The following is a 16,227-nucleotide window of genomic DNA, read 5'->3' as shown; positions in this document are numbered from 1 at the left end:
AGAATTAGCTGTATGCTCATTTGTAGTAGTTTTACAAAAACTGCCTCGAAATAGAATTGCCTGCCAAGGAATTTAAAATGGCTCTCACTTTGTTGGTGACCTAGAACCTTTCTCCATCTTTTGGACATCCTTTTCATTCTTAGCATTTAGCATTCACTTTCCTGCATATCAACCACTTCTTATTCTCATCCTCTATAAAAATCTTATCCAGCATCTGTTTGGGCCTTTTGAAGAGTCTTTTGCTTTGCCTTACATATTTTAACTTTAGAGAAGCCTAGGACTTTGCTCTTAGATTGGTTACCAGTTGGGAAATGCCAGTTGGTCTTTTTCAGTAGGTTTGAGGTATATTTATGGTATAATTTTTATTAGTTTTTATTGTTTCTTAAGTTAATGTGTGTTTTAAAATGACAGGCTCCTAATAAAATATGAGTTTCTTCAGTTTATTTGATGATCATGTCCATCTTTTTGTATACTTGCTTTTTTTTAAAGTATGCTGGGATGTAACATAGTTGTAAGCTTAAAAACAACAAAAATTTTTAATGTAATGAAGCCATTTTTATATGATTCATGTAACTGGTGAATCACCATTTTAAATCTCAATTTTGCAAATGTATCCTGTATCCCACATCTCTTGTCTGCTTTACTGAAACTTGTGTTATTTAGTGCTGTTAATTCAGAGTTCCTTTAATAGAGTCACTTTATAGTACTATTCCTGATGTCACTCAAAGGCTATTTGTGTACAAATTTATCATTGTCCTGGATGCCCTTTGATGAATTGCTTGCAGTTGGGTGAAATAAACATTTGTAGAACTTAAAATCTGATTTCTAAATGAATTTTCTTTAAATTATGAAACGTGGAAACTTTCTTAAAATTCTTGAACTCATTTATCATATTTTTCATTTATAATTTTCATATTCATTAACATGTATTATTCCTTACCATTTACAGCTCAGAATTCTGCAAATGCAGATTTTGCAAACTTTGATGCATTTGGACAGTCTAGTGGTTCCAGTAATTTTGGAGGTTTCCCCACAGCAAGTCACTCTTCTTTTCAGCCCCAAACTACAGGTAGAGCCTCTCCAGCGTTATGATTAAATGTTTACTTTAAAAAATAGAATACAACTCTGTAGATATGTTTTGGAAAATTATTCTAAACTTAAATTCTGTGATTATCTGGTTTTAAAATAGTTCTGTTTTATAAAGCTCTGGGGAAACCTGAAATCTTTATATTTTTCTTTATTTGTTTTTCTGGACACTAGTGTTTTGTCTAATTCACGTCTGTTCTCCTTTTCCTGCACATGAATCTTTCTTAAATTTCTTACTCACGGAGACATTAAAGTAGTAATAGTTTTTTAGGTTCACAAAATATGTTTTGATTTAATTTAGGCTCTAAATAAAGGAAGCTAGTTAATTATTTCCATAGAACTAAAAATGTAAGTCATTTTCAGGGCAACAAGCTTCAGAAAACAATTGGTTGAGTAGATTATTTTAATAATCACTTTGATAAACTTCAAATAGTTTTCTGTGCAGGAATTGGTCTTTAAACATTGAATACTTACCCATAAACTGTATTATTTTCAGAAACTCATTGAACCTTTGTTTAGATCTTTGGCTGATTGCTTTTGTTTCAGCTTTTAACTCTGTGTTGTCTTAAAACCTTTTCTTTCAACTTTCTTTTTTTTTTCTTTAAATTTCATCATTTACATAATTTCTGGCTGTCCAGCATTTAGAATGCTTTCATCTAGCTGCAGTTTTGGTGAATTTACTTCAGCTTTTCCTCTCCAGGCTTCCAACAGTAAGTTCTGTTGTCAAGTAGGCATCTTTTACTAATTTGTATGTTTAATGGTATGTTTTATAGGTTTTTCAGTTACAGAATTTTAATCATCTTTTCATGATAATTCTCCATAAGTTCTCACTTTTACTCTCCTCACTGTTGCTAAACTCGGAGAACACAATAGTATACAGTAACAGTTGCTTTAATAATTGTTTTTATTAATTTGAAATAACTTTTCTTCATATAGATTTTCAAAACTTAGTATGTGCTTTGTTCACCAGTTCATTGTAACAGATCCAGTCTTTTAAATACAGGCATTTAGTTTTAATCATAAACAAATAGAGTTTAATTTCTGTAAGACATCTATTTGTTTTAGAATGTATAAAAACTGATTGATGGAAAGTGTTATCTTTTTTTTTAAATAGGGTGTAATCTTTCTGTTTCTGAAATATGTTTAAGTGCGTGTTGCTGTCAGTTTAATCTATACCTGTATATACACGTATCTATATCTAATATCTTGATTGCTGAAACTAATATTTAGGTATAAAGAACAAACATCAAAAGTATAACATCAGAAGCATAGAATGAATATATACTGGTTTTTAGTGTTTTGGTAGTATGTTAGGGAAGATTCTAGAATATAGAACAGTCTTTAAAATCTTAGTAGGATAAAGTTGATGTAATATTTATATTATTTATATATTATATATATAATTATAATATATATTATGTGCTCTTATTTTTTCCTTGAAATATGTTAGCATAATTTTTACTGAAGACATTGTAGTGTTGTGTGTACATTAAATTATTATGTGGAATTGAGTATTAGCTCTTCAAGTACAATAAAACTGGGTAGCATGGAGACTCTCCTGTGAATTATTTTGTTCATTTCGGGATAGGTAATTGCACAATTGTTGCCCTATATGTTGTCAGGACCTTTGAACATCTAGTTTTGCAGATTGTGAATAGTCGTGTGTAGATGATTCAAGTTGAATGCCATTTGCCAGTTTTTACTTTTAAGAATTTAGGATTACTTATAGGAAACTTAATTTAAGAAGAAGTGGTCATTTAATCTATCAAAGGATATTGGGAAAGTCTTGCAGTTTCAAGTTTTCTGTCTATTCTGTTACAGGTGGAAGTGCTGGATCAGTAAATGCTAATTTTGCTCATTTTGATAACTTCCCCAAATCCTCCAGTGCTGATTTTGGAACCTTCAGTACTTCCCAGAGTCATCAAACAGCTTCAGCTGTTAGTAAAGTTTCAGCGAACAAAGCTGGTCTACAGACTACAGACAAATATGCGGCACTTGCTAATTTAGACAATATCTTCAGTGCTGGGCAAGGTATCAAGCTTTAAAGAAAAGAATACAGATTTGTATATTAAGCAGTCTTCTACATTTGGTTGTATTTATTAAATTCTAAGGATGCTCTTCTTCATTGTGTATCTACACTAAATGTTTTATCTACACTAAATGTTCGTGACTATTTAGCACATTTTGGATCTGAAATAACCACACGGTAGAAAGCCTAGAAACTAGTTTGTACACTTATAGATTTAAAAGAAAACAATTGACAAAAATTTAATTTTGTCTTAGTGTGCTTTATTGTTCTAAAGGCCAAAAGGGTTAAGAGATGACTAGAGGATTATTTGGTAGTTTCTATGATGTATTAATTTTGAACTATTTTCTATTACTATTTTAGTATTTATTTAAAAAGAAAGCATATTTGCAGTGTATTTTTATACCCAGTTATGTTCGTAAGGCTAGTATTTTTGCCTCTCAAAGTGCATAGTGTAGTAAAGAGAACAGCCAGGGTCTGCTTTCAGACTAGATTCTGCATTCTGATCTCTGAGCCTGATTTCTCATCTCCCCTCCAAGAGTAATAGAAGTAGCATTCAACTTAAAAAGTTGTATCGTATGTGTTACTGCATGAGAGGTATTTAGAACAGCGTCTGATGCATAGTAAGTGTTTTCTTATTACTATCTCTTAATTTTTTCATAAACAACCCTGGGAAGATATTATTAATAGATTGAGTTCACATAGGTCCAGCATTCAGTTCAGTTCAGTTCAGTCGCTCAGTTGTGTCTGACTCTTTGCGACCCCATGAATCGCAGCATGCCAGGCCTCCCTGTTCATCACCAATTCCCAGAGTTTACTCAGACTCATGCCCATCGAGTCGGTGATGCCATCCAGCCATCTCATTCTCTGTCGTCCCCTTCTCCTGCCCCCAATCCCTCCCAGCATCAGGGTCTTTTCCAATGAGTCAACTCTTCGCATGAGGTGGCCAAAGTATTGGAGTTTCCGTTTCAGCCTCAGTCCTTCAGTGAACACCCAGGACTGATCTCCTTTAGGATGGACTGGTTGGATCTCCTTGCAATCCAAGGGACTCTCAAGAGTCTTCTCCAACACCACAGTTCAAAACCATCAATTTTTCGGCATTAGATGAGTGTATATGTGTGCTTGATTGTGTTGTCCCCATATTGCAGATTTAATGTAGCACTTTGAGAATTTCCTTCTTATATGTAACCTAGACATGTTGTTGGTACCGGGTCTTAGTTTTTATTTCAGAAACAGTATTTTATTTTTATCAGAGTGGAATGTATAGCACTAAACTTGTCCAGTATTTTCTGGAGTATTTGTTTATTAGTAAGACTCTAGAGTCATGTCCATTTATTTGCTAAGCTCCAAATCAGTTTTAAATTCACACATCTTGGCAAATGTGGTGGGTAAGTTGAAAGGATAAGTTAAGCGTAAGTTAAAATCTTTGATTTAATTTGTTTTTGTTTGTTTGTAGGTGGTGATCAGGGTAGTGGGTTTGGGACCACAGGGAAAGCTCCTGTTGGCTCTGTGGTTTCAGTTCCCAGTCAGTCAAGTGCGTCTTCAGACAAGTATGCGGCCCTGGCAGAACTGGACAGTGTTTTCAGCTCTGCTGCCACCTCCAGTAACGCGTACACTTCCACAAGTAATGCTAGCAGGTAGCTTGTCACTGTCTTGTGTTTTATATTTGAAACTTTTTTCCAACTCTGAATAATAATGTTGTTAAGTAATCGCAATTTGGGGCTTAATTTAAAAGATTCTTGAATATTTCCCTAAGTTTGAAGAAAGTTATGAGTTTACATTTTCTAATTAAAATATGCTCCTTGAGTAATTACCATGGGTGATTTACCATAGTTTTATACTTTTTATTTAATCAAAAGTACTTTTTCCCCTTGAATGCTGAAATGTAGTTTAGAGTATATACACATCTTGAAATGGATGTGTTAAATTGTTAAATACAAATTTAATTATACTCAGAGAATCCATTTATAGAATTACTTACTTTTAAGGTACAATTCTTAGTCATGAAGATTAAGCACTGAAAGTAACACGTTGTAGCCTGAGTTGTAAGTAAAATTTTAGAAAGATTTGCACCAGAACCCAAGATTAATCCTATATCTTTTCTCTCTACTGGTATTTATAAATAGATGTATCTGTTACAGTGTTTATATATGTCTGGTGTAAGGAATTCTTGGCAGAAGAGAGTCTACCACATTTTAAAAACATTTGATCTTTAAAAACTCTTCTAGTTTCTTTGACTTCTTTTTGGGTCAAGGAAGCAGACCCAGAAGTATAGGTGACTTACCTGTACAGTGTCTTATCCTTGATTTTCCATTCCTATAGATTGTCTCTTTTATCTGAGTAACTTTTTATTTCCTTTTGGCACCTTTTCCAGAAAGAAATGATAGGATTGCAACACTAGTTAGTTGGGCTCATTCTCCAGTAACAAATTTTCTGTATGGCAGATGGGAAAAATTGAATCCAAAGAATAATAATATTCAGAGTATTTCTGTATTTTTGCTTTACTAATATTGTCTACATTAGACATATAAAATAGTGAACTATAGCAAGGTGATCATAAAGTCTGGAAACACAGACAGGTGTATGTAATGAAATGGTTTATTGGTATTACATTATAATCATAAGTGGTCCCCAGAGTATAATACATGGAATATTTGAAGTACCTGAGACCCATTTGAAAGATCTGTCAGGTTAAAACTAAATTCATAATAATTCTGAGTGGTCGTTTGTGTTTTCATTAGTTGACATTTGTATTGATGGTATAGAAACTCTTAATAGGTAAGACTTGGTGGTGACTTCGCATTGAATGGCTCCAGTGCCAGGCTGTACAGGCAGTCATCTAAGAGTCATTCCTTGCTACCACACATTCAGTTTTATTTAGGAATATTTTTGATTCAGTTTTTATTATGAATATGCTTGATGAAGCAGTGTAAAGGAATTTAATTTTATTAAGTCTAGACCCTTAAATATGTCTTAATTTTCTATGTATTGAAGTATGGTATGCATCAGGTAGTTCTGCCATATACTGAAGTATAAAGCTATCTTGAGGAAAATCAACTTGTGTGGTTTTTTGAGTTGTGGAATGAACCAGCTACTTGTTTTATGAAACACCATTTTTTGTTGAAAGTATGATTGCTACACAAACCATGGTTATTCAGATTTGGATATTTGTTAGATATTTTCTCAAAAATGAAATTTTAAGTCTGTCACTTTAGGGAAAATAATGACTAAAATACACACTCTCAAGCAACTAAGTAGAATTTTGGAAAATTTATTAGCCATCATGAGTTTAAAATTAAGCTTCCTATTGCTTTTATGATGAGATGAATGGTGATATTAATGGTTATTTTTTTATTTTGCATAAGGAAATATGTTGACATTTTGAAGATTGGCATCAAGTATTTTCCAAATGATACAAAAGTAATAAAAGATTCATTTAAAGTGTAAGATAGACAACTGGATGTTACTTTAAGAGAGTGCATCAAAGTTCATTGATACGGTTTCAGATTCCATACCACAGCTGTTGTTGAGTCGCGAAATTGTGTCCAACTTGGAAACCACATGAACTGCAGCATGCCAGGCTTCCCTGTCCTTTACCATCTCCAGGAGTTTGCTCAAACTCATGTCCATTGAGTTGATGATGCTATCCAACCATCTCATCCTCTGTCCTTCCCTGCTCCTCTTGTACAGATATGAGAGTTGGACCATATTGCAGCTAACCTTTAGGAAACCGTAACTGTTGTTTTTGCAATGATATCAAGCAAGATATACATAGTTATCTGGAAAAGGTGTTAAAATTCTGTTTTGTTCAACTGTGATGCCACGTGAGGCCAGTTTTTTCGTCATATGCACCAAGCTAAATAACATATTACAACAGATTGATCATCTATTAAGCCACTCATTAAAGAGATTGTGAAAGTATCAAATATGAATGGCTTTATTGTTATTTTCAGGTTAAATTTCTGATTTAGTTGATATACTATCTATTGGTAGATGTAGCATCTTGAAACTTTGGGGTTCTCATTTTTTAAAAAAGTTTGAGACCTGATGTGATACATGATATGTTCAATATTATTTGTTTCCATATTTTATGGCAACCCTGTTGTTAGATTACCTTTGCTCTTCTCCTCTCTCAAAATATGAATTCTTTCAATACTTGTTTTCAGTAATGTTTTTGGAACAGTGCCAGTGGGTGCTTCTGCACAGACACAGCCTGCATCTTCAAGTGTGCCTGCTCCATTTGGAGGTATGTGTTTCTGGTATATATTAGTTTTTAAATGGAGTTCAAACATACATATATATATTGTATTGCATTTTCTTAGGGATGCCAGAAGACGATCAAAGCACCAGTTTATTATCAGAAAGCTCTAATTTTCTGTCTTCATAAATATATGAACAAATACTTTAAATAATTGAATACAAATGCATTAGGATTTTATAGTGTATCTTATAATTTTTTAAAGCTACACCTTCCACAAATCCATTTGTTGCTGCTGCTGGTCCTTCTGTGGCATCTTCTACAAATCCATTTCAGACCAATGCCAGAGGAGCAACAGGTAAGAAATGTAAATTACAGAACAGTAAACTTTGGGAAAGGTATATACTGCAAAGACACTATGTGAAGAACATTAGAAAATAAGGTTCCTTTCTTACTGAAGTGACTGTGAAGTGGATTAGTTTCATCCATGAGAACATATGCTAGCTGAAAGTTTATAGAATCCTAGAACCTAATAGTTGAAAATGGACCATGGAAGTTACCTAGCACCCACCACTGAAACCTTTCACTTTTAAGGTGTGGAATCAAGCATAAAAATGAGAGTTAAAGCCTTAATTCCACATTGCCGGTTCATGACAGAGATAGTACTTGAACATTATAATTCTGACTTAATTTGTTTATCAGATTTCACAATTATTGATTATAACTCATGAAAAAAATGTGTCAGTTTTTTCCCTTTGCTTGGGATTGCAAGGACTGGATGGATTTTATTACTGATACATGAGATGTTGATAATGAGGTCTTTTTCCAGTGCCTATCTCTTTTAGGGTTGTTAACATTTTTGGGGGGTTGTTGAAACTGGTTTAATTTGGGATATAATAATTTGAATATTTTCTTTTTATAACTTAAAAAAAAATCCTCTTTACCCCTCCCCCTCTTCTTTCTTTTTGATTCATATTGTAAGCTAGCTACATATTTCTTATATTTTGCCTCTTTGATTTTTGTCTTATTACCCTGAACACCAGAGTTATTTGTCAGTACCTTGGAGTGTTAGCAGGTGCATGTAGTATGACCCAGTGCCCATTAAGCTGAATTTGTCGGGTTTTAGGTTTAGATAACTTTAGAACTAAAGCCTTAAACTTGACTTATAGCATATGTTGATATATTTTGAGAGAGTAAGGTGCTTATAACATCACAATAAATTTGCACCATTAAAAATTACTAGCACATCTTTTTGTCATTGGCAAGGTTGAGAACTGTAATATTGGAAGTTTGAACCATAACTTCCATTTTCATATAATGTCTTCATTCATAATCTGTTGCTATCTCATGGAATACATGTTGTATGAGTATTTGAATTTTGCACATAATTTAATGATTTATTTTCATTTAAATACATATAAATACAGTATGCTTAAACATAATCAGTGATTATTTCAGATTGCTGTTGTGTTTTGGAAAAAATATACTATTCATTACTGATGATGTATATGGTATTTCTGTTTCTGAGCATATTATTTTGACTTCATGGAATGAATTTTTAAAATGTCTCATGACATGGGATTTTGTACATTGTCTCATTTAGTCCTCTTAACTCTTCATCAAATGTTTTAATCACTCTTTGACAGCTGAGATGACTGAGGCTCAAGGAAGTTAAGTGCGTATGTTTTGGATACAGCCAGATTTGTGTTCAAATCCTGGTTTAGTATTTACTTACTGGGTAATCCTAAAAATGCTTTCTGTATATTATTTTTTTAATGAATGGAGGAAAAGTGATAGGAAAATACATTATTTGCAGTAATAATAATAACTGTTGAGATGTCTGTAGCTATTTTTATAACCCCATTGGACAACTGAAGGATGGAAACATTTTATACCTTGACCAAGGTCATGTTGATCTAACTCCTCTGAACTTTATTGTCTTTTTCTGTAGAATGTGAACTTTTGTCAGGGATATTGTGAGAACTAGATGATGCAGATCACTTTGCATTGTCTTTGCATTATTGTATATCGCTGTGGTGTGTGTGTGTGTTTAGTCGCTTGTTGGGGTGTGTGTGTGTCTTGTCTGTGTGTGTTTAGTCACTCAGTTGTGTCTGACTCTTTTTGACCCTATGGACTGTAGCCTGCCAGGCTCCTCTGTCAATGGAATTCTCCAGGGAAGAATATTATAGTTGTCATGGCCTCTTCCAAGGGATCTTCCCAACCCAGGAATTGAAGCCGTGTTTCTTACATCTCTTGCATTGGCAGGCAGGGTCTTTACCACTAGTGCTACTTGGGAAGCCCATATACTTGGTAAATCATTCCTGTTATTTTTCTTTTGTGATTGTACCTCCAGGCTGGTTCTGTTATTAAGAGTTAAGGATTATCACTCCCACCCCTGCCATTATTTAGAGTACAAAAGTCCTTTAAGTTAAGGTTCTATACAAGACGTGAAGTAATGTAAAGTGTACAAAGTAAAGTGTAAGAATTATATCTCTAAAAGATTGTTCAGATAATATGAAGTAGTTTTTTTTTCCCATTTATTTTTATTAGTTGGAGGCTAATTACTTTACAAAATAATATGAAGTAGTTTTAATATTAGTCTAGGCAAAATTTATTGAAAGGTGAATCTATTATGTCCACAAAGTTTTATTTCAAGGTAAAATATCTTTTCTTTTGTAAACCATTTTGATTTATCACATTGATCATCTTATTGAATTGACTAAGTCAAAGTAAATGTTACCTATATAATATGTTTCTGTTGAAGCTGAAATATAAACAACACTTTGACAAATACACTATGCTTAAGTACTTCCAGTGTTTTATATCATCAAACTTAGTATTCTTTAGGAAATAGGTTTTGTTGTTGTTCTCAAATATATTAGCATTGTTAAATTCTATTTGAGGTAGCCTTTTAAAGAGGTATTGAATAATATTTCTCTGCAAACTATTTAGAAAGATTTGCTGATACATTTCATTCTTAAAATGCACATTTTAATAATAATTTTTTTTCTACATTTAATAGCTTTTGGGCCACCTTTTACCACATTACATAGAAACCTTCAAAAGATTGGCCAGTGTGGCCTAAGACTTTTTTTTTTAGGATTCTATAATATTTAGCATTCTGTTTTTCTAGAGTCCTTGAACCCTTTAATTCATAAAGTTAATATAATTTTATAGTTTTCAATTATTAGGACATTTCTCTTAAATCTCTCCTTTGCCCCTGAATGAGTACCCTTTATTTTCTGATATTCATTTACTGGATAAATGAATGATTTTAAAAGTCGTCCCCCCCGCAAAGAAATAAACTTGTAGAAATGTAGAACCAAAAGAATCATGGTAGCATCTAGCCAAGCATCGTCATTTTATTACTTAGGTGGAGACCAGTTAGGTGGATTTGCCTGATTAACCAATGACTAGTATTAGTCCCAGAGTGTTTCTAAATCAGCACTATTTCCACCGGTTCCACTCATTTCACTTATAGGAAAGTAAATGAAATATATATCCATACAAGAACTTGTATACAAATATTTACAGCAGCGTTATTCCTAGTAGTCAAAGGTGGAAAAAGTCTTGACTCAGCTGAGGTGGCTTAGTGATAGTCCGCCTGCGGTGCAGGAGACGAGGATTTGATCCCTGGTTCAGGAAGATCCCCTGGAATTGGAAATGGCAACCCACTCCCATATTCTTGTCTGGGAAATCCCATGGACAGAGAAGCCTAGCAGGCTCCAGTTCTTGGGGTCTCAAAAGAGTCGGACACAACTGAACACGGAAACATCCCAGGTGCCCATCCACTGATGAATGGATAAAGCAAATGTGTATAGCTGTACAGTGGAGTTTTTTTTGATGTACTGATATATGGTACAGCGTGGATGAACCTAGAAAACAGCAGGGAAAATAAAGGATGCTGGTCACAAAATGTCATATAATGTGTGATTCTATTTATAACCTGTCCAGAATGGACAAACCTATAGAGACAGAAAGGAGATGGGCAAAATGGAGAGCTGATAGGTGTGGCATTTCTTTTAGTGAGGGTGTGTGTGTGTGAAATGTTCTAAAATTAAATTGTGATGATGGTTGTACACCTGGTGAATGTGTTTTTAAAAAAGGACAAAACACTGAATTTTACCCTTTAAGTTGACAAATTGTATGATATATGAATTATATATCAAAAAGCTTGTTAAAAACAAGTCTAAAATATTTTGATAGCAGCCCAGGACTAGGCGTCAATGTTACAGATTGAGTATTGCAATTAATACCAGTTAACAATCAGTGTTGACTAAAAGTCAGGTTTACCAAAGTGTATTATGTAGAACATGTCTCCTGAGGTGATATTATCACAGTGCTTTGTGGGAAGGGGTTCTGTGCCCAAAAGCATATGGGAAGTGCTGAGTTAGTAACACAAAATTGAACCAGTATTATTAATACACGATTTCTCAGAGCTTGTAACATGCTCTAAGAATGGATATAAACATAAAGTGACCAAGCTTGTTTATCTATCATAGAACCCTTCCACCTCAGTCAACCTTTTGTTGAATTTATAACAATCTATAAACAGCATCTTTTAAGTTAGCAAGAAATAATAACAGATTCATTGAATATTTACTCTGTAGTACTTTGAATCACAGCAGCTTTGTAAATTAGGTACTACTGTATCTGCCTCTCCATCCCTTGATTGCAAATGAGGAAACAGGCTTAAAGAAGTTGTGGTGTTCTGTAATTAGAAAACAACAGAACCAAGACTCAAAATGACTTTCATATCTCAGTTGTTGTTGTTCCCCCAAATTTAGTTAGTTAAGTATGCTTCTTTAAAATGCATGGACATGTATTTTTAGAAACAGTCCCACTCCGGATAGTTTAAACAGTGGTTCTAGTACTTAACCTAAATTTGATTTCTGTTGGGTACTTTTCTTTACATATAACCTGTCTGACCTCAGTCATGTAGGTTAAGATCTGCACGGGATGAATTTTTCTTTCTCTCTCTTTTTAGCCATCATATTTTAAACTGAAAGTGCTGTCACCTTTTTAATGGAGTCCACTGACTAATATTCCCTGAGTAATTTGTTCACTTGAGTTATCTTTACTAGTTTCTAGTTAAGGTATGGAGTTGAAAATAAAACAAACATTATTCAGGTGCTTTCTCTGAGATTTGACTTTTAAATGCTAAAAGGTAGATGCTAGATCATTTTAGATGATTCTATGAAAAGCATTTTTGGGTGTAACTGGTGAGGCCTAGAAGATCATTTTATGTATATTGTTGCATCTTCACGTGAAAAAAAAAGTTAGTGTTTATTTAAAAGCTGGATTTCGTAAATGTTTCCTTGTTTGATATTTGTTTTTTTGGTATTCTAATCTCTTTGTTTCAAATAGTGTAAATACTAGTATCATGAATATAGTTGAAGTAAGGACTCTGTGGGTGTGTTTTTATTATGTATTCTTATGCTATCTCCTTTGTAAGTGTATTCTAATTTTAGAATTTTTTAATGAAACAAATTTACTTTTATTTTGACAATAGTTACTCATAATTTAATTGACACTGGTCTCTTTATGGCTTTCCATAAGGCCTTTCTGGAGCAATGCATTCTCAAGTGTTTCCTCACGCTCATTTTGGTAGGTGGCCACAGCTAATACCTAGGTTTGTGTGGCAATTTGTCTACCTGCTTGTGGAAGCTTCTGCTAGTGTTCTGGACCCTGCATGTGAAGTTAAGTTTTTTCCATGTTTTAAAATGGAGTGGGCATGGATGTGTGGCATTGGGAATAACTTATATTTTAAAGTTACATGAAAATCTTCTGTGGTAATTTATGTTTTAATATTGAAAAGCATATTGCTTACCTCCATGGTCACATTAGAATGTTAATAGCTTTTTTGATTATTTTTCTTAAGTTTGAATTCATAGTACTTTGAGTGACACACCTTTTCTATGTACCAAACCATTTTACCACATTATTCCATGGAGTTTGGCTTTGCTTAACTGTAGCCAACTTTTGCTTTATACTGCTTTCTTAAAAAGTGATCTGTCAAAGTTACGTCAGTGTATTGTCTGTTCTGAAACCCTTCTGTTTCCCTTGCAGTGTGCTTATTATTCTTTAATTCACTTGCTTCCCAGTTGCTTAGTTTCCTTTTTCTTATGAATAATAAAAAGTAAAATTTTATGATCTAATTAGGTTCACTGAGAATTGCACTGTTACAAATATTAGAATTATGAGAATTACTTTGAGCAACATCCATAACAGATTTTTAATTTTTTAATAAAAGATAATTCTATATAGCATGTGTAGCATTAATTTTAGTGCCTTAAGTCAGCATTCAAGTTGGTAATTTTTTTTCTTAGAATCAGATAATGCAATGAATTATGTTGTTTGATAACATAATGCTGAAAATGCTTTACTGTGTAATTGCTAGTGTTCTGTAGTAAAAGCAACATTGTTGACCCTTCTTTCCTAGAACATGTAGTTGAAAGGTTCTGTTTTGAATCATTAGCAAAAAGTAATATATCGTTCTGCTACTATGTGTGTTTTTATATGAGTAATATAATAATGTAATAATGTGAATTCATAAGTCATTTGTAAGTGGGGGGTGATAGCAGCATACCATGTGTGTGTGTGTGTGTGTGTGTGTGTGTGTGTATACACACATATATATATATAACTGTAGTTCACACACAAATTTCCCCAACCTGTGAATGAATGCTTCATTCCATGACGTTTTGGTGACTAGATATCGCAGGCCATGGTAGTTATTAGGTACAGTGTCATTAATCCCTACATTCTTTGCCTCTTTTAAGAATGCCTGTTTCACTTTCTGTTCAGTTTTTGTGTACTTTGCCCCAGTTTCTATAACTCATTGGTCCTAATATTATCTTCCTTATACCCCTTATGCAAAGAAATCTTCGTTTATTTATACACTTCAAAAAAAGAATGGGAGTCCATATAGTTTAATTATGTTAATGTTTTTATTAGGATTATCACCCATCCATTTTTTGACTATGGTTACAAAGCTGCATAGGTTTTGAGTGGCCTGCTGCAGACCCTATTTCTCCTGTAAGTTTTATTTTTAAGTGGACTATTTTGCAGAGGTTTTTCCAGGAATATGTATACTACATTATAGCAGACAGTTCACTAGATATTATTAAATGTTTGACTATTTTACTGTGTACAACAAAGCAAAACTTAAAAATGTATATACTAGTATAAATGTGAATTGCATGATGATAGACTTTGAAAGTAGACTGCTATTTAGACTCAAATTTATATAATTACTTGGAGAGGTTTACTTATGTTTTCAAATGATAGCTTTATAGCTTACATTAAAATATGGCACTAAAACTTGCTATTAAGTTTGTTGGAGTTTTGGGATTTAAACTACATCTTTCTATTTTTAAGGTAAATGATGTCTATTTTACATTGCTGAGCATGAGTATAGACAACCTCCCTTTTCATTTGTAAAGTGATCAGCCTTTCCTTCTCCCACCAGCGGCAACCTTTGGCACTGCATCCATGAGCATGCCTGCCGGCTTCGGGACTCCCGCTCCCTATAGTCTTCCCACCAGCTTTAGCGGCAGCTTCCAGCAGCCAGCCTTCCCAGCCCAAGCAGCTTTTCCTCAACAGACAGCTTTTTCTCAACAGCCCAATGGTAAGAGCTAACATTTGGCTGGTGCCAAGTTCATCGCAGGTATCCTTTATTTATCATAACTTGAATGTTTGGGCAAAAAGATTTATCTAAAGAATGCTCTAGTGTTATCTACTGAGTGTTTATTACACAGATATTCACACCTTTGGTGAGTTAGGCAGAGAAAATTGAGTGATTTAGTAAGTTTTTGCGACCAGATTACAGATTTGGGAATAATCTGAGGCTAAAGAGTACCTCTTCTTTCTCAGGGTCTCCAGTATCTTTCTTGTATGTTCTGTGTTATAGTATGCTTCTTGATTTTAAAAGGAAACTTTATAGACCTAGAGTGTTTGCTTTGCATTGGAGAACTGTTAATTTTTTTCCCATTTATTGTATATATTTTGTTGTTTGTTGGTGGTGCTGATGACCTAGACTAAAGGTAACTGCATTGTAATTCGAGTTTGTTACTTGTTTTCAGGGAGATTCACTAGAGGGTTTTCAGTTTTTGTTTCTGTTTTTGTTGGTTTTTTTTTGTTTGTTTTGGGTGGACTTTTTTGTTTGCTCTTTGGCTATATTCATTTGCTGAAGTTTGAAATCCCTAGATCACAGCCGCTCCTAAGTAGTACAGACTCATCTTTTGATTAAATCCTTTGTCAGCAATTCCATAGCTGGGACAGACTGGAATTAACCACTTCTGGGGAGTCGAAGTAAGCTCTTTAAGACATGCCACTGAAACTTCTAACTTACTTTGAAGAACATGAGACTCAACAAGTTAGCATTGATTTTTTTAATGTTGCTCTGGTGGGGATTTTTCTGAAACTCCTTGATTGTCTGTCAAAGGTATAGGTTATAATTGTTGGGGTTTTTTTTTTTTTTTTTAAACAAGGTGCAGGTTTTGCAGCATTTGGACAAACAAAGCCAGTGGTAACCCCTTTTGGTCAAGTTGCAGCTGCTGGAGTGTCTAGTAATCCTTTTATGGTAAGTGAGATGAAGTTTTAAACACTTTGTAAGTCATTGCTGTTTTTGTTTTCAGAGTGAGAAAAGCAGGATGTGATTCCGCCCAAATGCAAGATTGTACAAATCGAGGCAGCCATTGTGCACAATCCTTTGTTGAGTTAAGAAAACACATTAATCAACTGGAAAGCAAAACATTGACAGTAAACTGTTGTAGACATGAAGCCTGTATGATTTCTTTTTTTTTTTTTTTTAATTTTTTTATTTTTTTATTTTTCAGTGGGTTTTGTCATACATTGATGTGAATCAGCCATAGAGAAACCTGTATGATTTCTTATCAAAATTCTGCTTTATGAA

At 33.7% G+C, this 16,227-nt stretch overlaps 1 protein-coding gene across 5 annotated transcripts in view; it reads left to right on the top strand.

Annotated features, from left to right (window-relative positions):
* AGFG1 (ArfGAP with FG repeats 1) overlaps window positions 1–16,227 on the top strand; it is an 80,565-nt gene that overhangs the window by 60,744 nt on the left and 3,594 nt on the right. Inside the window, exons 6-14 of one of the 5 annotated variants that reach the window (XM_065930414.1) lie at window positions 950–1,069; window positions 1,725–1,796; window positions 2,908–3,117; window positions 4,569–4,749; window positions 7,279–7,358; window positions 7,576–7,668; window positions 12,870–12,917; window positions 14,782–14,940; window positions 15,803–15,894. In XM_065930414.1, the coding sequence (XP_065786486.1) occupies window positions 950–1,069; window positions 1,725–1,796; window positions 2,908–3,117; window positions 4,569–4,749; window positions 7,279–7,358; window positions 7,576–7,668; window positions 12,870–12,917; window positions 14,782–14,940; window positions 15,803–15,894 (1,055 nt within the window). The remainder of the gene's footprint in view (window positions 1–949; window positions 1,070–1,724; window positions 1,797–2,907; window positions 3,118–4,568; window positions 4,750–7,278; window positions 7,359–7,575; window positions 7,669–12,869; window positions 12,918–14,781; window positions 14,941–15,802; window positions 15,895–16,227) is intronic. The other 4 variants (XM_065930416.1, XM_065930415.1, XM_065930418.1 and 1 more) reach the window with 4 other exon arrangements.

This window comes from Muntiacus reevesi, chromosome 3, assembly GCF_963930625.1.
Source record: "Muntiacus reevesi chromosome 3, mMunRee1.1, whole genome shotgun sequence".
In the NCBI taxonomy this organism is placed as follows: domain Eukaryota; kingdom Metazoa; phylum Chordata; class Mammalia; order Artiodactyla; family Cervidae; genus Muntiacus; species Muntiacus reevesi.
The sequence above is the reverse complement of the archived record's forward strand: the minus strand, read 5'-3'. Positions and strand labels throughout refer to the sequence as shown.